The 22,901-nt window shown below is 24.3% G+C and overlaps 1 protein-coding gene across 1 annotated transcript; it reads right to left on the bottom strand.

The window, feature by feature from the left end:
- Positions 1 to 2,733: 2,733 nt before the first annotated feature.
- LOC119685234 (elongation of very long chain fatty acids protein 7-like) lies at positions 2,734 to 22,810 on the bottom strand. Its single transcript, XM_038099469.1, has 5 exons — positions 22,629 to 22,810; positions 4,289 to 4,363; positions 4,023 to 4,213; positions 3,670 to 3,913; positions 2,734 to 3,595 (listed from the first exon to the last, which is right to left on the bottom strand). The coding sequence occupies exons 2-5, from the start codon at positions 4,344 to 4,346 to the stop codon at positions 3,162 to 3,164; spliced, it is 927 nt and encodes a 308-aa protein (XP_037955397.1). The 5' UTR covers positions 4,347 to 4,363; positions 22,629 to 22,810; the 3' UTR covers positions 2,734 to 3,161.
- Positions 22,811 to 22,901: the final 91 nt, after the last annotated feature.

The raw sequence follows: 22,901 nt of genomic DNA, 5'->3' as shown, positions 1-22,901 counted from the left end.
ATAAATAAATTAATTAATTCTGATATGAATATACAATTTTTAGTCTATATTTTAAATCAAGAATCAATAAATGCAATACAATGTGTATGATAGAGATTAATTATTATTAAATAATAGGCTATGAATGTACCCTGACCTAAAAGATCTATTGTGCGCCTAAAGGCCCAACTAAGACAATTCTAGACTATTTATAAATCTTGTAATTGCTGTGGGCATAATTTTACCTATTTGATTTGGGACTAAAATCCCAATTCCAAGGTACGTCTTGCCGCCACTGGGCAATTGCATAAAATATGTTTTCCTCATGACAGAGTAGACAGGAGTGACTATCTACCGCACCTATAATCTTCTTGTAATAATTAAGTCTACAGTGTCCTGTAAGAAGTTCAATGTAGATTTTAATGTCGTTTCTGCTAAGACCAAGGATAGCATCAACTTTGATGTGTTCAGGATCAATGAATTTTTTTGAATGTCACATACCTGTTTGGGCTCTCCAATGTTCAAATAGATGTTGTTTCTCCCGTTCACATAATAAGTTATTTGTGAAGCTATTTGTTATACCGCAGAAGGGCTCTGGATCAATGAAAGGAGTACAGGGGAGTACATTACATTAAGTACATTAAGTAAAATATAATAAAATAACCGAGAGGAATTGAGATTTTACATTGAGTTTTAAACACAACTGTTAGTCAATCATCAAATAATCGTTTTCAATAAGGCAATGCATTACATAAAAGTGATGGATCTTTTTTTCTTGTTTCTCCAGTAGATTTAAATAATTTTTTCCTCAATCATTGGAAAAACTTGGCTAATAGAAGAGACGAAGAATATGAAGGTGTACCGATATAAGAAATTAGTTAAGGATATTTGTTTTTAAATTGATAAGGATGAAAATGTAGATTATAAAGATAATGAGTTCAGACAAAACATTGTATGTTGTTTCATATTATACACAATTTTATTGCATAAAAAAAAATTGGTCAAATATCTAAAATTGTAGTTTATAAAAAGGAGCTTGCAAGCCTTGTTTTAAATTAAACCCACGCTGGGTACGCTATTTGATGGCGTTGATGATAATGATTGGACAATTTTATAGAACCTGTTGAATTTATTGTATTCTCTACACCAGTTAGGGAATCTTCATTAATATTAATTGTTTTATCTTTTTATAGTTACTTAATACATTTTTAAGATACTTCAATATTTATAATAAATGTTAGAATAAGAGCTAATCTACCTGCGTCGTAATATATTTTTTATCTTAACTATGTATAGGTTCGGATCCTTTGATTTGTATTGTATTTTCTTACATTGTAATTAATAGCCCAACATATCTAATGTTGTGGCTTCAAATTATAATAAATTTATGAATTTTAAGTATATTATTTACATATATATTTCTAATTAAATATTCAACATATTTCTGATTCCGGCAAAAAAAATATTTTGCAAAGCATACTCAACTTTGATAAACTTTCAGTTTTTTCATATTATTCGAGAAATAAAACAGCTCAGTTGCTAGTTGATTATGTAAGTTTGTTTATAAAATTATGTAGATTTCAAATATAAACATTGATAATTAATTATTTATGTACAATTACAAAGAAGCTAAAAACTAATTAAAATTCTTTCTTAAGATGGTATCTGTAAATTCTAAAAGAACTTAAGCTGTTTGATTCTTCTGATAGTTGCCTTTACATTAACTGAAAGTATTTAATTTTAAATAAATTTGCTTAATTTTATCTTTAAATATTGGATATACACATCAGTATAGTGAAAATATTCTATTTTTATTTAAAAATTATAAAAAAAAATTGTAAAAAATTGTAAGTGGCTTTAATATATGCAAAACAGCGGTTATTGACTGTTTTTCAAAATGAATTTGTCAATTAATTAATGATAAATACTGGAATTCATTTACCGAGCGATAAATGATTTTTTTGTTTTATTTTATTTTTATTATTTTTTTTTTATTTTGAATAGAGTACTAAATCATAATATTATAAAGTTTGAAACTTGTGCCATTTATTTAAATTAAATCTATTAACCGGATGTATGAGCACAAGTTTGCAAAAAAGTTGCCGAAATGTCTATATGTATACATTGCAGAAATAAAAGAAATATTAAGAAGTCTGCAAACTATTGACAAATTAAGTCGATGAATTTATAATAAAAATAAAAGTACCTTAAACTTGTCCTGATACCAGTTTGCCAAACCTATCGTTTTGCAAAAATTCTAACCACAATCTGAAAAATTAAGACTTTGTAACTAAGCCACTAATCGAGTTTGTATAGTCCAAACTATAGAACAAATCCGGTCCCAGAACAGAAACTTCTTTCTAATTCAAAATTTTGTCAAATTATGCAATTTTATAAAATTTTTTTCGTTTGCAAAATTTATGCAAATTTGACAAGTTTTTTTTTTAATTTTTGACATTGAAACATCATAAAATAGAAGAAACTTAAGTAGGATTCAAGATTAAAAACGTGGCACGTTCCAGAAAATTAATAAATTAAAAAATCAATTAAAAATTAATTGTTATAAATTAATACACCGCACTCATCAAAAAAATAAAAAAAAATCAATGAGGAATTAATTTGAAATTAATGAGAAATGAAACAAAAAACAAACAAAAAATTTTATATTTGCTGCAAATCATTTATTTGTGTTTTTCATCATACAACAAATATACAAAAGTATCAAAATAAATTTGTTTTAGTTTAAATTGTTTGCTAATTAATTATTAAAAAATTATTATAAAATTATTTGCACTCATAATTAATCATGCATAATTGTCTTCTGTATAACAAATATACGTACACATACAAACGAATGCTATCACACTTGTCAATCTAATGAAACTCCTTATTTAATTATTTAATTATATTAATTACATGTAATTTTGGTATTATTGGCTTTTGGAGTTCTGGTTTTTACTTATTTTACACATTCACACTCATAAACAAATTATTTACACACAACATTCACGACCCAAACATGCAAGAATTTCACAATACTTTATATGTGTGATCTTAGGCCCTTAATACTATAACCCCAAACATTACCTACTGAAATATAACTATATAGTTTAGTTAAATGAAAGCAAATAAAGAAATCACTATAAATTAGGCACATTTCTGTCCCACCCATATCCAGTGTATTATTCGGCCTTCATAGCTTTCACATTATTGTTGTTCACATCGATCAAGCGCTTCATTTGATCGCCTTGGGCGAGGAATGCGTTTGTTGGTTGACAGCCCATACCGCCAGCAGCGCGTAATGCAGCGCTAGCCATACTGTTTCCTTTCTTTGAATTGTATGTCTTTCTGTAGAAGTTACCGAAGAGATACAGGAAAATGATGGTGTTGGCAACAAAGAAGAATGTTAATGTTTTTGGCATGTTGCATCCTTTAGCGCCGACCAAAATCATATAACTGAGAATCAAAACGAATTGTATCAATTGAATGGATGTCATGTATTTCTTCCACCAGAGATATTTCTGATATTGTGGACCCATAGCAGACACCATATAATAGAAATACATTATAATGTGTACGCCTGAGTTGAGTATGCCAATAATCACACCTTGTTCACCTGTTATATATAGCAAGTATTATTATATATTCAATACATATATTATAAAGTTCCATTTATTCAATGTTACTTACCAGGAGCGTATTTTAGATATCCCCAAGAGAAGAGTGCAGTTATGGTATGATGATAGACATGTAAAAATGATACTTGATTTTGTTTCTTACGTAGCACAAAGAATGTGGTGTCCAGCAAATCAATGATCTTGGAGAAGAAATAGTACCAGGCACCAGAGTACAACATTAAATTTTGCTCACGATTACGTACGATTTCACATTTTTTGGAAAAAATAGAAGACATCACGTTGCTTTCTTTGATTGACTGGTCATTTTTACATTAACATAAAAGAGTCATAGAAAAATAAATAAGATACACATAAAATATATTACAGATATTGACGTCACTTATGTCAAATTTATAAAATACTCACGGTACGACACATCCAAATCGAGTAGCAAACTTGAAAAGCATTATAGATCACCATAATTTTCTTCAAATCATATGGCTTACGATTCTTCATAAAAGCAGGTCCTATTTTTAACACAAAAAGCAAATAAACTGCAACAATTGAAACCACAGGCGCTGGAGAGCTCATAAGAAACCAATTATCGACTGTTTCATCTAAAGTTGGGAAAAATGTTTATTAATGATTATTAATAATGTATATATTCTAATGATTTATTAATAATAACTTACCAACGCCTTTAGATAAGCCAGAAATTCTTTCGTTGAATATTTTTATATAGGTCGTCATTTTGTCCAAATTTTATTCTGTGAACAAAATTGAAGAAAAAAACGAAAAAACTCTTGAATATTTTTTTATATATTTAATGAATAATTTTGAAATTCTATTTTAAATATATCTCGTGCAATGAACGTTCGTTATCGTAAGTGTCTAAATTCAAACTGAATTCCAATATGTGTTCATTAACTTAGAATTGTTGAATGAAAAACTCCAAAAGCTCCAAAGGCATTCAGTATTTAGAATACCGCTCACGTAACGCAGCCAGCAAGTAAAAAAATTTGTAGATTTAGTTTTGCTGCTAGCCGAGACGCCGAGCCGTGAAATATTATTGTGCACTTAGAATTGTGCTTAGAATAAAATTTTGATACTTTAGATACTTTAGATTTTTAACTTAACACGGTTTTATTCTTACTCATATTTTAATGACAGTGAAATTTACAAGAAGCTAAAAGGTTGCGGTTTAAAAATTATTATTGAACAGTTTAACTGATATTTTTTGCAATTATGAGTATTCATGTATGTTTATTTTATAAACATATTCTATAACTGAGATTTTTTTGTATTAAAATTCCAGGCAGTTAATTTATTGAGCGTGCATATTTTAAAAAATATATTTTATTACCAACACTAATGTTATCTGTATATCCAAAAGTGTTAAACCATGACATCGACTTTTATATAATATAATTAATAAACGTGATTCCATGTCGAACTCCCCATGACGAACATAAAGAATTATTTCAAATACTCATACTTAAATACTCAATATATTCTATTTTAATCAAAAGTTTTAAATTGCACTTTTCATTAAAATAACATAAAGTTTTATGCATTTATGTCAATTTTAAAATCACAAATGTACATTAAAAACACATAATATTTTTACAAACCTAAGTTTAATGTATCTATATAAATACTTTTTATTTATATGTATATAGGTCTGTAAATATATATATCTATATATATACGCAAACATATTGTTCATATTTAGTATAGTACGTCTGTGTCGAAATTTGTTCGACGCTATGGAAAAGTATATACTTCTTGTACATTCTTTAAATATTTTTAACGTAAGAACTGCCATTAGAGGTCGTACGAATGATGTTATTTTATTTTATTTTATTTATTTATATGACATTCAAAAAGACTGAAATGTAAGTGCAATGATTAAGTTTATGTAGAGATGTTTATAGCATAATTATGGTCGGTTTACCAAAGAGGTTTTTTTTAAACCGATTCTATCTATAAGAACTAACCATAAGATTAGACAGATTCATGAAATCTTCTTGTGGATAATAATAGAAAAAATGTCATAGTTATTAAAGATTGAAAAACACCTCTTGGAATGTGTTCCCGAAATATATGCTTATTATATATCTGACTACAAGAAAGCAATAGATAAGACTGCGTATATTAATGCTTATATAAATTGAAAGCTCCCAATTTGAGTTAGATCTAAAACATATAAGTTGACATACTAAACATAATAAAGAAGAGGTATATACTTTCTTTAGATGTAGCTAAAATTTTACCACAGATTACGCCCTTATTAGGGAATCAGCATATGATTATTTAATCATGGTTGATTATCATGAATTTCGATCAATTGCAGTGCCTATACTCATATCAATACAATTAATAAAATAAGTTTTGTCAATAACTAATTGGCTGATAGTTTATGTTTTAAAAAACTATGTACTATAAAGTAAGCGCTTAGTAAAAAACTTATACCTACTGACTTATTGGCATATACTACATCGTATTGCATTCATGTTTTTCTTTTGTCTATTAGACCATAAGGTTATGAAATAGATTTTTTTGTTTAATAATTTTATATATTGTAAGGTGTTAAAATTCTTTCTTATTTCTTATTTATTAACCTTATTAAAAATTAGATTCATAAGTTTTTACTCTGTTTTAAATATGAATAAAAATACTAATATACTATGAATAAATACTAAAAAAAGGGTAATTAATTTACCAGTAGATTATATAATCATATATAAATCGTACCACATTTTATAACCAGCAAGTCAGTAAATAAATAAAAATAAATATATAAACAGTAGTTTAACTTCATTAGAATAATGTATATATAAGGTTGTTTTTCGTTCGTACTAATTTGTCATTATTTTGCTCACATCATTGTTTGAACACTATTCATAATAATTTCTTCTTTTCTTTATAAAAAAATATAATGTGTACATTTAATTTGAGTTGAAAGCTATTTAAGTTAATAAGCACAAGAGAATAAAAAGCCACAATGCAAATGGAACAACTATAAAAAAAAACAATAAATTTGCAACAACAACGATGTCATATTTTGTTCTATAAGAGTTTGTTTGTACATAAAAAATTTATTTAAGTAGATAATGAGAACTATATGTTTTAACTATCCATTTCAAGTGAATTATAGATAATTGTAACTCCCAATCCATCACTATTTCTGTACAGTGCATATCAACTGTAAAGTTAGTCTACTCTTCAATTTCCTATTTAATAACTTCAGTCCATGATCATAACGATTTTTTTATATATTTTTACATATCTATGTAATTTTATAAAATCTGACTACAATATAATAACGCTACACCTACCCAAAAACATATTAAATTAAATTTAGATATAATTATTAACATAAAAATATAAGCACAGGATCTAAGGGCGAAGGATCTAGTAGTCCAGTTTGTTATTCTTAGTTAACTTTAAAATCAAATATAGTGTTAATTGACAAATAAATAAATAAATAAATCTTATAAAATATTATTAAATTAATAATTATAATTTTTATTAATTATAAAAATCATATTTTGAAAAAAAAAGTTAAATATTCCATAAAAACTATAATATTTGTTCAAGCTTATTTGATAATTTCATACATGAATATTTTAATTTTAAATAGCATTTTTGTTTAGTATTATATTTTTTATATAGTCTTTTATATTTTTGTGAGCTGATTTGTTTAAGATTACCTAATTTCCTACAAAATAGAAATAATGATGTTCTAAGACAATTACAAGCAATACATATAATGAAATAATGAAAAACAAAGCTTAGAACTGAAATGCACAGACAAAAAATGCTAAATAAAAATAATTTAGCACACTATAGAAATATATTTTGTTGGAGATAATTTTTAAGCCATAAAAATTATTCTAAATACACTTTTTAATGTTTTTCATTATTTTTGCTTGCATGCAGGCCTTGTGGCAATTTGTTCTACTACCGTGGAAAATTTCCGCTTCATCTATGTTTTAATTACGCTTAACTCATGAGATGAACTAACACCTATTGTACTTTACTGGAAATGCAGTAAAAATGTCAACTTAAATAAAAATCTCAAATTAATGCTAATAATTATTGTTATTAGTACAGAGAATTGCGATTCTACATAAGATAGATAATACACCGAAACAGCCTGCAAAGTGCGCAACTCTGATGACGCTTCTCATAAGTGATGGCTTGAAAAGATTATCTGATACCTGAGTTCAATGACAAATTTTGGTTTTCTGTTTAGAGTTTAGATTTTAATAAAACACATTATTTCTATAGAAGCATATTTTCCAACATATTGTTTAAGAATAAACGATAATTGTTAAATTAATTTTATGTCTATGACTATACACAACACATACCATAGACATACATATATACCATAACGTAACTATATATGTAAAGAACCTTTTTCAGAATTTTAACGTGAGATGCCAAAATGTTTATATACAAGCACCAGAGCAGCAGTCAAGCTCAATGCGATACAGTATACAGCAGCCAAATTAGTTGGCTATGGAAGTCAAGGTGTTCATCTCTCAGTTGCAGTTTTGTTTTTTTTTGTTTTTCTTTATTCTGCTTTAAAATTTTTCTTTTTAACCGGTGCTTTCGATGTGTACACATACTACATACAAAATCTATTTGTATTTTATTATATGGTATATGACGTGAATTATATTTACGTTAGCCGCTGGACTCAGTAAAGTAGCATTTATTTTGTTTCAAGGTTTGGGTTAAGTTTTATATTAACGATTAATGATTTTCACATTAAGAATAAGTTAAAGACTTTGCCATTCGTTTTTCTTATTCTTTATATTCTTTTCATTTATTTTTATTTTTTATATTTGTTGCCTTAGATTATTTAAGTATAGAACAATTTTCAAAAATTTCCAGTTAAACAACTTTAAAGATATATAATAAAATTTAATATAGAGTTTATTTTTGTTATTTTTGTATTTATTTACATAAATCAATATACACGCGTACGTAGAGTATATATTAGGAAGAATATAGGTTAAATCAAATCTATTATTAATTATTTACACATATAGTAATTTTTTAATGTATGCTGAGTTCGATTATTTTAAATATTATTCATGTATATATAAAATACGCCTGAAATTTACATAAATATTCGACCTAAATTCAATTGTGATAGTTGAACTTTACGGAACTTAAATTACTAATAAAAATCAAATGTTCTAAGGTCATTGAATTATTTAATAGCACAATAGTCGATATTTATAATTCATTACAAGAGTTCAAATTAAAAATCATTAAGTCTGAGTTCAATGTAAATCAGAACAGCATAACTATTTTCAGATCTATAGAAAAAATATCTTCTATGTTAAATGCATTCTTTAGGCTATTAACTATATAGCTATATATTAACTATATATGTTTATACATTTATATACTAGTATACACATGTAGATATGGCGCCAGTATATAAATAGTATTTATATACTATAAACTTAGTATATGCTGACATCAATGTAAAATTTTTTTTTAATTTACATATTTAAATCTATTGCACTCATTAATTCGTATTAGCTAATTTTTAAAAAAATGTGCTAATTTCATTATATATTAAATAATTTATTTCATTACAATTAAACATGTTAATATCTTATTGTAATATTATATCTGAGTAGTAAATAAAATATTTTCGAACTTTTATTTCAAATTTTAAATTAATTTTTAAATGGATGCAAACACTTAAGTTTTTAATTTAAATAAAACTATTTTGAAATAATAATATAAATAATAAAATTATTTTTAATAAAAATAAATTTTAAATTATTTTTAAAAGTATGCAATATAATATAATATAAATAAACCTATTTTAAAATAATAAAATAAGTAATAAAATAATAAAATTATTTTTAATGAAAATAAATTTTAAATTAATTTTTAAAAAGGATGCAAACACTTATGTTTTTAATATAAATAAAACTTAATTAACATCTCGATATTTAATGATATTATATATATAATTTAATTTTGTATTTATTTAATTTTTTTTAAGCGCAATTTGATCTTATAAAGTCACATTTTGCTATTAAAATAAGAAAAGTATAAAGGTAAAATATTTAGTTTTACTAACTGTAATAAATTCATTAAACCATTTATGGTACTCTAATATTTCAGCTACATAATATTGACAATAATATATACAGAGTTCTTATAAAAATTAAATTATTAATTCAATTTCACATCGTAGATTAAAATCTTTAATATAATTTTACATTTTATGTATATTAAGATTTCAAAATAATTTAATATAACAAACAATTGATACAATTATTTTAAAATAATTTTTTTTGATTCCAGAAAACTAAATATATCGATATATAACTTTAGTAATAAAATTACGACACATCATTTGGTATTTTTAGTTTTCAAAAGGAGTTGGTGTTGAACAGAAATTCTAAAATAATTTGTATCTATAACTCAAATAATGATCAGGACACGTCTAAATAATATACAACAATTAGATAGAGATAATCTTTTTTAATAGAAACAAGTCTCTTTTTGAAGTTTACTGGTTGTAATAAGATAAGAGCAGATTCAGAATGTCTGATTAAATTCGTAAAAAAATTTAATTGGGTTAAATCAATTCTATAACGTGTAGTAAAAACTTTCACAAAATTCTAAATCAATGGGAGAAAGACATCTAAAAATCAGATCTCTAAAGAAATCCAACTTGCCTATAGATCGTCTACGTGAAACTTGTTACAGATTTATACTTAAAAATAATCTAATCTGAGTAGTTTTTGTAAGAGACGGCAAATAAAAATACACAATTATATTGAGGAAAAATATATTATGCAAGATTTTTTTAATTCAACTTTATATTTCATTATATAACAAATAAATATATATTTTCACTTGCTTAATTTAAATATATGTTGATACATTGTTCCATATTTTTTTATTACTTCTATAGAATAGAACTTCAAGTACTTGGATAGGCACCATATCACAAAGTCTATGAAATTAAAGTAAAATAACTTAATTGGTCGTTTGAATTCTCAATGATTATAGTGATGTGATAGGGTGGCAAGTTTAAATTAAGTTAAAAAAAGATCAACTTAAAAAATAATTTAATTGCTTAATTTACTTAACAATTAAATGCTATTATTACAATATATATATATTAAATTAGCATAACACATTTATATAAGGTCACTATATTAGAGATAATATTAATAATAGGGGACAATTATATGAGACATTAATTAAAACGTTTTCTTCGAGTTCCTGTTTATTGGAATTGAATACAATATAATAGCATCATATCCACAAAGTCACAATGGAACAAAATATAAAAATGCTTTAATTGTATAATTACTAAATACTTGTATTTAAAATTCCGCACTCACAACAATCTTAAACTATATAATCAAATAATAAAATCAATTTTATAAGTATGTAAATCAAAAATATTAAACTATAAACCTAGCTGTATCCATTGACGCACTAAACCTTGCAACAATACGATACCTAATGTGTAGGTTAGATAACAGCTCAGGAAATAATTTTTTTTAACGGAATTAACATACCAAGTTTGTTTAGTTATTATACAAAATTAATAACATAACAATTAAAAACTAGAACTAACATTTGGATAATAAGTCCGTTATGGTAATTGATGCATATTTATATAATCATGTAAGAAATTTTACTTTAATAATATGGAAAGATAATATGTAAATAAAAGAGTTTAATTATGGTGAAATTTAAAATTGGTGGATAGTATCAAAAAAAAAAATAAGATTCGCACTAGTAATTTGATTGAAAAATTTCAAGATACTTCCTTTACTCACAATAAAATTATAAAATTAGCAAACTTAATTTAATTTTTAAAATAACTGTGTCAACGATTTAATTGCAATAATACGAAATTTACATACTAAATTAAATTTACATTTAATTTAAATTAAATTTACATTTACATTTAATTTAATAATATATAGATAAATTTAACAAATAAGATACATACTGTTATAATGTATAGTCATAGCCTTTTATGTTGATTGGTTTGCACATTTTTTAAGAAAATTATAATATAACATAAATCGTTGCATTTAGTTATATTTTTATATATCACAAGCAGTCTTGCGTATTGAAATAAACAGATACCCTTTAAGTATTAAGTTTTCAGTGAATTTGCAAATTGTGCTAATGAGAAGTGGAAAGTATTTTTCAGATACAATATAAAAAAGTAATATGTTAATATATCCGAAAAGTACATTACATAATGCAAAGAATGATTTATGTTTTATTTACGAGTTTCAATTTTATAATATTACACACTTATTGAATGCAAATGACGATGTAATTAATTAAACAATGACAGGCAAATGCCGTCACCGTATTATGAACTTAAGTCGATTCAATATTACAAAAGAAAAATATGGTTAAGTAATTAAGAGTGATTAAGATTTCAACTGATTTTTTTTTTTTTTGAACAAATTGCATGACTATTTTCTTTATTATGTATATATTATAACACAAAAATATAATGAAATAAATAACAAAAGTATCTCAAATTTGTATTGCCTTTATGTTAATGTATCTGCTGCCACTTGCTACCGCACATACGTATTTCTGTCTGTGAAATTGGCATTTAAAGTAGGTTAAATTGAAATGCCGTGCACGCCTATTGCAATTGACAAATGTATTGACAGCTTAGATAAAGTATCTAACCAAAATCTGGCATACAAGTAAACAAGGGTTAAATTCAAATGCAAATTCATTTAGTCATACGAGCACAAACCCCAGTCTCTTGCGTTGTGTGTCACTCTAATAGTTATAAGATTCGTGCTGATATGTCATAAACGCAGTACGCATTTTTAAAAGCATAAATTATTCGGACCATATTTGCACAATTAAGCCAATTAAGTAGCGATTTGAGGGTTTAATTGCATTTTACGGTAGGCAGCTTAGACGTGAATTCGTGGAATCGCCTTACAAATTAATTGGACTGAAATCTAAATTTCAATATGATTTTGTTACTGTATCATCGGAAATGATGTAAAAAAAATATAATATATATAAAAAAATTATAATAATTAAAAATGTATATATGTAAAAGAAATACATTAAAAAATGTACTTGCGTTTACGTCGACAGTTGACGAAAAAAAATTATGGAGAAACCGTGCTGACGTTGCGTGGCTTGGACGTGCATGGATTTTTTAATAAACTCAGTTGACGGCATATCATCTTCCGTATTTCTAGTTTGTTTTATAATTGAGTTTTTTATTCTCATTGTCTTCACAAATTTACATGACAATTTTTTGTTCTTCTTCCTCTACGTCTATTTAACATTTTTGCAATTAGTTTTTTATTATTATTATTATCATTAATTATTTTGCAAATTTAACAATTTCTTGCCATATATGAAGACAGTGACACTATCGCTTTAATCAGGAACTTAAATATATTTTAATGTGTTTTTTCTGTAGTTATAGAAAGCATTTTCCTGAAGCTAAACCGACACGTGAGCATAGTCATTTCTTCGGCAAAACCTTGTTAAACTCAATAAAACAAAGCCGATAAAGATTATTATTTGAAGATAATTACGCGACAAAAGAAATTATTTTTAAAGGTTCTTAACCTTCTACTTTATAGTTTGTTTTGTATATTATAAAAAGATATATATATATATATTTATATAAATGCCGGTATATGCATAAGTACATGTATGAATATCAAATCAGATGTGAGCTCTATAAGTTCAATAAACAAATTATAGTATTATATATTTATATATATCTAAACTTTTATTTCATAAATCAATGAATTATTTTTTTATTGTTTGTATATGTAATATGCAAATCGATGTAATGTATTGTATAAATAACACAATGACGATAAATTTGAGAGTAACGTACTTAATATCAATACAAAATAGTAACTAATTAAATGAATTTATTATATACGTATAATACATACGAGTATAAATTTTTTTTTTACTAGTTCTCATCTATTTTGTTTAGTCTTATTCACTACAAACATTTTTAAAGGTTTTGCCAGTTAGTTACGCCGTTTAAGTCAAGAACCAAATATTATTCCAGTAAATCGAAACTTCCAGGTTTTTAATATTCAAGCACTTTGATGCATTAGATCTGAGGTGCTCGAAATTGTTCGAACACCATATTACGTTCGAGCATATGTTGATATACGTATTTGTATGAACAAAACAAAATTATAATCTTGATTTGTTGTTTTAGTAGATCTAACATCTTTACGGAATTCAAACATATAGTGTTCGATTCAAACTTTTGAATACGAGTTTATTGGAGCTATTCGAATATTTTATACCACTAGTTTAAAGCAATAATTTTGTATAATTATTATACTACCAATGGAATATCTAATTGTTAAGTGTAGTTAAGCTGCACTTCTTGTAATAGTGCAAAATAAATATATATTCCCATTTAATTCAAGGTGATCTCTGATAGATAATCTTTAAACTTTTACATAAACAAGGGCCACAAATTTTTGCGCAAATAAATCTTCTTTGATGAAAGTACTTTTGAAAAATTCTTTAATTTTAATATAGCAAATGATTGCACAGAGATATAAAAATTTAATTGAATTTCAGATTATAGAAGAGTTTCGGTACTATATTTAATAATATATAAATAAGTCTCCAGTAAATTTTGCTGAATCGTTTGAAGTTAACCATCAGCATCCTCAATATATAATATCCGTCTATCATGCCTCGTTGATAACAAATAAAATATATATAAACAAATATTAAATTTGAATTATTTAAGAATAACAAAATATAAAATCATCTAGAAAATTGCAACAAAAAATGTTCACTTTATTAAATAAATTTAATTGAATAAAAAAATACTTTAAAAATATACTGTGTAGTAAATTACTAAAACCTAGTTAAACTGTTATATTATAAAATATATTACAATGATTTATTTCTTGCATCCACTTAGAAATAAATATTTTTATAAATATAGGAATTAATGAATTTGTTTTTACTTCAGTATTTTTAATAATTTAATATTTAAAGCAATTTTCAAGTAACAAATTAAACGAAATCATTGATCATCCATCCATAGATAAACTAAGGACATAATAATTTTATTGAAGAATTTAATTTTGCTAAAACTTAAGGTTAAGAAATTTATGTATTTTTTATGGAAAATAAATAATAAGCTTAGAAATTAAATTAAAACTAATAACTTTTGTCATATGTTTTTTATAATAATACTCGTAAAATGATTTAAAATACGGCATTGTTCTCAAGACTAAATGAAATAATAAATGAAATGTTAGAGACGGATTAAGTTATTAATATCTCACACATTGTTTTACTCAGACATTTAATTTACTTATTGAATAAGAAATATATTGCATATATTATAATAATTAAATAATTAAGAATTTTATACATTATAACATCATTTAACTAAAAAAACTTTTACTAATTAACCAAAAGAAAACATACCCGACAATTACAACATTTTTAAAGGAAGGAGGTAATACATTATTATTACAAGCACATGTAGTATAAGCATATTGTGGTATGTTGTATATTGTAATCATAAGAGTATGTTGTACTCTTTGCACTATTTTGACTACAGAGCATTTCAAACTTGTGAATGTTTAAATCACACTGATGAACACGGTATCATATAAACCATATGTAGACATATTCACAAATCTGATATAAGCCAAATTAATTGGGCGTTGTCGGTCTATGAGTCCATCAGTTTGTACCTTTATTTATTAGTAAACAAACTTACCTGTTAGATTTTGAACTAACAGTATGCAACTTAACAGAGGAACTATTTGTGAATCCAAACAGATGAAGTGAATGAAAATGATTGCGCCCTATCAAATTAACCTCTAAAAATGAATAATAATTATAATTAATAAAATATTGATTTTAGCATAACTGCCAATTTCAATGTTATTGTGATTAGGTTCGTTATTTGCTTCGTAGATATGTCAACGAACAAAATTTTAATATCTAAGGCAGTAAAAAGAGTAAAAATTCACAATAAAAAGTTACTGCATATTATTGCATTTTAGTCTGGAAGGATAATAGAGCCGTACTTTTTTAAAAAAGTTTAAGATGTGACACATAAACTGTCAATTTTGATCGCCACAATTACATATCAATCAAATTTTATGTGGTTTCACCAGGCCAGTTCTACAACCCACAAAACTGTTTGGGTTTGTTGCATGAGAAATTTCTAAAATTCGATGTAATTACATGTTTAAGAAATATAAGAAGATTACGAGATTTGTCATCACTGGATTTTTTTTATGAGGATACGTAAAGGATTTTGTTTATACGGACAATTTTCAAAATATCGTCTCTTAGAAACATATTGACAAACTAGGAACACAAATCTGACTAGCTAGTTATGACTAGTTAGTATTGTAAGATGTTCTGTAGAAAACATTTGAAAATATCACACTTAAAGGTAAGATTTAAGTAATATGTTCAGTTAAAAATTTGGTCGATATCTTCACCATAAATTTTTTTCAATACTGTTAGTTCTTGAAATGACAATAATTTTTATTGTTGCTACTAATAATAACAAGAGTAATAAAACCATATAAAATAACACATTTCTCTAACACAAAGTCTAAAAAATCATATATTCTTAACGTATAAATACATATTTTTATACAATTCTATAAAATAAAGTATATAAACTACGTATATTTATGTGTACATTTAAGTTTAGTTCGATGAGATATATCATTTATTGGAATATTTAATTCTGCAATATGGGTGTTTTAAAAAATACCGTCCAACAGATATTTTGTAATAATATCTATAAAATCAATTTTTAATAAGAAAAAAGACTGTTTAAAGAGAATGTTTAATAAAAATAACATTAATGAAGAAGATTATTAATCTTAACAAGTGATAAAAGCTTTTAAAAAGTTTTGAGCTGCTGATCTCAAATCTATAATGTATTTTTTTAAATATTTTTTAATATTAAGCCTATTAATGACATTACTTTTGTCTTTGCCATATTTTGACCTATTGAACATGCATAGACAATATTTTAGCAAGAAATTTCGTTATTAAGAACATAGAAAACGAAAAAGAAATACAATAAGTTTGATTTAAACTGACTTGAATTTACAATTTCCAATGTATCTTTGGAATTTCCGTGCATATGAAGATGGTAATCACAACTAAACTTATTAGTTAAGTAAAAACTTCCTCATTTTATTTATTTTTAAACACTTGTTTACTCGAATCATTGCATAATTTAAAACAGGGAATAGTAAAACCATTCAATTTATGTAAAATTATGTTATTTTAAATGTCAAATGTGCTTCTAAAAGGTAATTTCCATATATAATAAGCGCAAGTTTTATGCAATTTTCTTGACGCAGAATATGTAAAAGGTTAAATATAAAATGCTTCAGTATAATTAAGCTTTTACTCATTTACATTATTGAATAAATAAAAAATTTTATTTCTATATTTTAATTGTGTTTTATATAAAAAGTTTTAAGTATCCTTATAATTTGTATACTATATTTTTATATAATATATAAATTGCAGAAAATGTACTTAGAGTCGTTTGAAAAGATTATTTTTCCAGCAACTCAAATCAAATCTATTGATTTAATTAAATATAACCTTTCAAGTTTCTGAGCTATCAATACAAATTCATTGTCAAGTTAAAGCAATTAAACTAACGATTTCTGCTGAAGAATGTTAAATTTTAGTTATTCCATGAACATGTGGTATATGGCCAACTGCGCAGAGTAAAACACATTGAAATGCTGGAAAACCATTTAATTGCACAAAACACCTTGTGCCAAAAACTTACTAAAAAAAATAATACTAAACAAAAATAAGAAAATTTAATTTTAAGAAAATCTAAAGTAACAACAAAAATCTCTTCTAAAGCAACAATTTTTTTCAAGTTTGTGAGTAGCATTTAAAACACAACTGAAGTGGTTGACGCTAAAGAAACATGGCTATAAGTTCCAATGATGCGATTTCTGAAGATCACAAGTGCAATGTGAACAAAGTTTCTGTTTTTCCAAAAAGTTCATTTTGCAACACTTAAGTGTGAAAACTAATAAACAATTGATTTTTTTTCAACACTTTTTTTTATTTAAAATGCGTTGTTTTGCTCTTCTAAGGGCCACTGTGACGTATAAGCAACGTGAGATTATCGGGAATGAAAACAAATTATTGTTAGAATTAAAGGTAGAAAACTTTGTAAATGTAATGACTTAACTTTGTGTGCACTTAACACTGCAGTTGTGTATTTAAAATGTGTTTTTAAGTAATTACCGATCGATTAATAATACTCGGGCTCGTTAATGTCAACAATTAACACCAACACACATTGAAAATGTATTAAACTTTGTTGGTAGTAAATTTTTTGAGTAGCCAAAAAAAAAAAAAATTAAACAAAATTACATCATTTGCATTGATTTTTTAGGTTCAGGGACGTAATACTCAAATTTTTTTCTTTTCGACGAACTACAAAAAATGTTAACATAAAATATGTGACGACGGAAGCAAAGTTAACCAAAAAATGTATCTACAGTAGTAACAGTTATGCCACAAACCATAAGAGTGAACTACAAATAAGCTCTTAATACGACTACAAAAGCTCTTAAGTGGACATTAACAGATTTCTATTATTATTTTTATTTATTTTATTTTTTAAAATAATTTGTTTTATTCCATCCTCGTACAGATATATTTAATTATTGGTCAGTGGCCTGGTGAATGTTTTCAATTTTATTTATTTTTATATACATATTTTTTTCTTTCATATTTGTTATTATATTTCAAATATAGTTTTGTGACGTCTTAATACAAACTGTTACTTATACTTTTTTTTTTATTAATATATTTATCTGAATCTGTATGAATATACATGAATATAGATATATTTTTTTTACTTTTTTAGCTGAATATATTTCTCTTTAATTACTGGGTAAATATTTGTTCTGTAAATATCCGCTAATTATGCTTGAAACGATGTCGATGTTTCATTTTAGTGTGAAACTTACAAAGATTTTATTGTTGCGCTTCGCTTTGTTTACTTTGTTCACGTTTTTATTTTTAAGTAAATGCTCACATATAAAAAAATTCCCACAGAAATTAAAAATCGTCGATTGAGCATGATTACTCGTAACTGAAGCTAATTTTTTTGTAATTATAACTATATAACTATAATCAGAATTTACTTTATTTCGAATTCACATAAGTGCTAAAAATATAATTCGCAGATTCTTAATTAATGGGAAATGAAATTCTAATGGGATTAATAGGATTCAATTAACTAATTGAGAAAGTATTCGGCCAGTAAATGCATAGATTTCTTGAGAATCCCAGTTATATATAAATAAATAATAGATTAATGGATTTGCAGCAATGCTTATAGAAGAACACTCAATATTTTTTATAGCACATGCACGTTTTCAATATAGATATATAGTACATTTTTAATTTTTTTCTGAATTTAACTATTAAAAAATTCCTTGTTTCTTACGAAATAATATTATTTATATTGTTATTATTGTTTTTCAACGAATATATGTATAAGTAATGAAGTTATCGAATAAATGATAAATTGTTTCAACAATTGTTTCCATTTTCAATGTTTGTAGCATACAAAAACTTTAAAGTTTTTATCAGTGCAAAAATATTTCCAATATAGATATAACATATAGTAGACTTTTAATTTTTTTCTGAATGTAACTAGTATAAAATTCCTAGTTTCGTATTTAATAATGTTTTTATTATTGTTTTTTAACGAATATATATATAAGAATATATCACAAATTGTTTTAATTTTCAATGTTTGTTATATACATAAAAGGTTTTAGTTGACAACAACTGCTAAACACTTGCGTAAGTAAAAGTTAATTTAAAGTCATGTACTCTAAAACCTTAATAGACTACATAACATTCTATATAATCTAAAAATAAAAAAAAATATTTATGCACAATTATATATTCATGAGCATATATATGAGCAATGTTAGTATAAATAATAAAAAATAAATACTATGCTGAAGTAAAAACTAAGCAAATCGTATTTGCAAACATTTACATAGAATTAATTTATTTAATTAATTCTTTAATAAAAATGAGAAAAAATTCAAGAATTAATTTGAAAACTTTTAGAATAAGCATATACTTATTGTATATAGTAATAGTATTTTATTTATTTTGAAATACATATAAACAAATTTTTATTAATTATACTGACTAAATTAATTTAAGTGCATTTTTAAAATAAATTGAAATAATACGTAATTATAATTTATTTTAAGTGAAAATATGACAAAAAGTTTTTATTCTTAAATAAAAAAGAGCCTTTTATAACAAATGGTAGAATTGAAACATCACCATAACTTCTTATTATAATGTAATATATAATAATGTAATATATAATATAATGTATAAAAATAATGTTTCATCAAATCAATGGTATTTAAATTTTATAACAACAATTATAAAAGTTATTATGTTTTTGCCCGTCTCATGCACGGCAGCGACTTAATACTTTAAGAGCACCCTATCTTGAGGATCTTGACCATTTACAAGTATTTTAGGCTTCGCTAAAGGTTCTAGGTGGTTTTAAACCCTGAGGTTTTTCTATATATACGGTAACACATAGGACTAATAGGCCTAAGTGGATCCACTAGGTATTGCCGGTATAAACTAACCTAAACTATTGCGTTTGTTACAATATAAAGCATCAAATGAAAACACAAGTCAAGCCTAAAACATGGAACTGCTATTCAAATTTGACGTGGTTTTAGTGTCAAATTTTTGCTACTTGTATTGTAAGAATATTTTTAAAGACCAGTATTAATGTCTATTTAGTAATATGCAGAACAGCCATATTCATAATAATATACTACTTTAATTATTTATAGCTTATAATTATATTGCAAATCTAATCATTTTTATTTTATTTATTTTATATTATTGTCTCCTATTTTTTATATGAGTTGTAGTTTTTAAATTGAATAAATAATAAAAAAAATATTTTTTTAACATTGAGAAAAAAAAAAAATATATAGTATATATATGAATATATAGTTTGTTTAATTTATTTTTTACACATTTTATAAAGTCAAATAAACTTTGAACCACCGACGATTTTGCTATATAAAATTATTGTATAAAGTAAATTAAATAAAAATCAAGAATATTATTATGTTTATAACACTCATATTAATAGATAAATATTTTTGATATTAATAATATAATTACTTATATATTTTTTTATTTTCAAAAATTGTTTTAAATATTATAACTTGCAATTTAATAAATGCTAATAATACATTCTTTTCATTTTAAAACATATTTAAAATTATTCAGTTTTAAACAATTTTTTATATAAATTTTTTATTATCATGAGTTTCGTTATTCATATAATTATTTTATATTTATTTATGTTATATAAACATAAGTACACATATGCTTAAAAAATTATTAAAATATTTCAAATAGTTATTGCATGAACCTGTTGATAATTTAACTTTCGTTATTATTATTATTGCTTGTAAATTGTTATAAATTGTTGTTTTATTAACTGTAATCATTATACTTTATAATTAAAATAACCAGTTAATTATTTAAATTATTATCATATATTAAATGAGCTAATAAATCTATTTTGAAAACGTTATTAATGAATTTAGTTCAATAGTCATTTTAAATGTTGAAATTATTAAAATATTATTATTATATTTATTTGCAACATTTTACAATTTACAATGTTGAAGTTGTAATTTTTTTAATTCTTTAAAAGAATTTCTTTCTATTTAAATTATATAAAAATGAATCGTTATAATTACTTGTAGATTGATATAAAAAAAATTACAAGTTTCAATTCAAAAAAAACGTTGATGTATTGAATTTAAATTTAGCAGATATCAATAATTTGCTTTGCTTTCTTTAGTCTTTTCTTAGTTAGATAGACTCACATTTTAATCTACTAAGTTATTACTGTAGGTTAAGGTCAACCAGAATAATTCAATGTTTAAAAAAAAATTAGCAATCAAATTAGAAACTATTAACGAATATTTAGATTTGCAATACATGCTTGTTAAATATATAGAAATTAAAAATAATTATATATTATAAATTAAATTTAAAAACTATCAATTTTTATAATGCATATATGCTATATATATATGAAAATTTAATAAAGTAACTTTTATTTTACCTAAAAATAATTTATAACTGAATTAGTAATAAGAAAATATTTATCTATAGTCACATCGAGAGTATTATAAACTTTCTAATATGTTTTTGGAAGCCACTATTTATAGGATAAATTTAAGAAATTAATGAATTGATAGTAATCGATAAATAATAAATAGTAAAAAACTTTTTTAAATAAATATTTTTAGTTTTGAATATTTTGAAAAGAAAAATTTAATTTAAAATTAATATATTAGATTGAAATCAATTTAAAATACTTGATATTAAATCCAATTTCTAATAGATTTAATTATCGAAAATATATAAAGAGGAATATAGAAATTATTTAATTGCTTAATCAATTGAAAAAATTTTAAATACGTGATATAAAATCCGATTTGTAATAGATTTAATTCTTCAAGAAGTATATAGAAGAATATAGAAATTATTTAATTGTTTTATTATTTTACATTTATTGTAATTTAGTATTTAATATTTGTAATTTAATTTAATATTTGTAATGTAAAAAATTATTGCAGCTATTTCTTTTTAATTCAAAATGTAACCTATTTCACTACACTTGGATGTCTATATATTAAGAAGTTTGCACAATGCACTGAAAAATTTATAAAAGAATCGTAACCAAATTGTCTGACTTTTATTTAAAACTTCTATTCCCATTTCCAATGAATTTTTTTAGGCACTTATGAATACAAAAAATTTTTTAAATGCAGTTAGTTCTCTTCAGTTAAATAACTTTCTTTTAGCATTAAATTTTAAGTCTTTGCACAGAAATAAAAAAGAAATGAAACACTTCCGTACCTTTTACTCTCTATAAGATATAAAAATGTCCAAATTAGTTTGAGGATGAAATCGTCGTTTAACGCCTGCTTTGCGTTCTTCTTTAAAGAAATATTAAGCAAAAGCTGTTTCACCACTGCTCAACATTCACCACACTAAACTGACAAAAAAAAACCGTCGGATGCGGACGACAAAGAGATACTGTACGGTGTTCTACCTTTGCAGGTGTATAAATAAATAAAATTTGCACGATAAACGCGAACTTCACACGCTTTAACACATACACAACACACA

Source organism: Teleopsis dalmanni, chromosome 2 (assembly GCF_002237135.1).
Source record: "Teleopsis dalmanni isolate 2A chromosome 2, ASM223713v2, whole genome shotgun sequence".
Lineage (NCBI taxonomy): Eukaryota > Metazoa > Arthropoda > Insecta > Diptera > Diopsidae > Teleopsis > Teleopsis dalmanni.
Note: the sequence above shows the minus strand (reverse complement) of the source record. Positions and strands in the feature narration are given on the sequence as shown.

Bases quoted from the DNA above. Each gene is read 5' to 3' on its own strand.
- LOC119685234 (XM_038099469.1), bottom strand. From the start codon at position 4,346: ATGACGACCTATATAAAAATATTCAACGAAAGAATTTCTGGCTTATCT. The intron at 4,214-4,288 runs GTAAGTTATTAT...TCCCAACTTTAG, and splicing joins TGGCTTATCTAAAGGCGTTG to ATGAAACAGTCGATAATTGG. The intron at 3,914-4,022 runs GTGAGTATTTTA...AAAAATGACCAG, and splicing joins CGATTTGGATGTGTCGTACC to TCAATCAAAGAAAGCAACGT.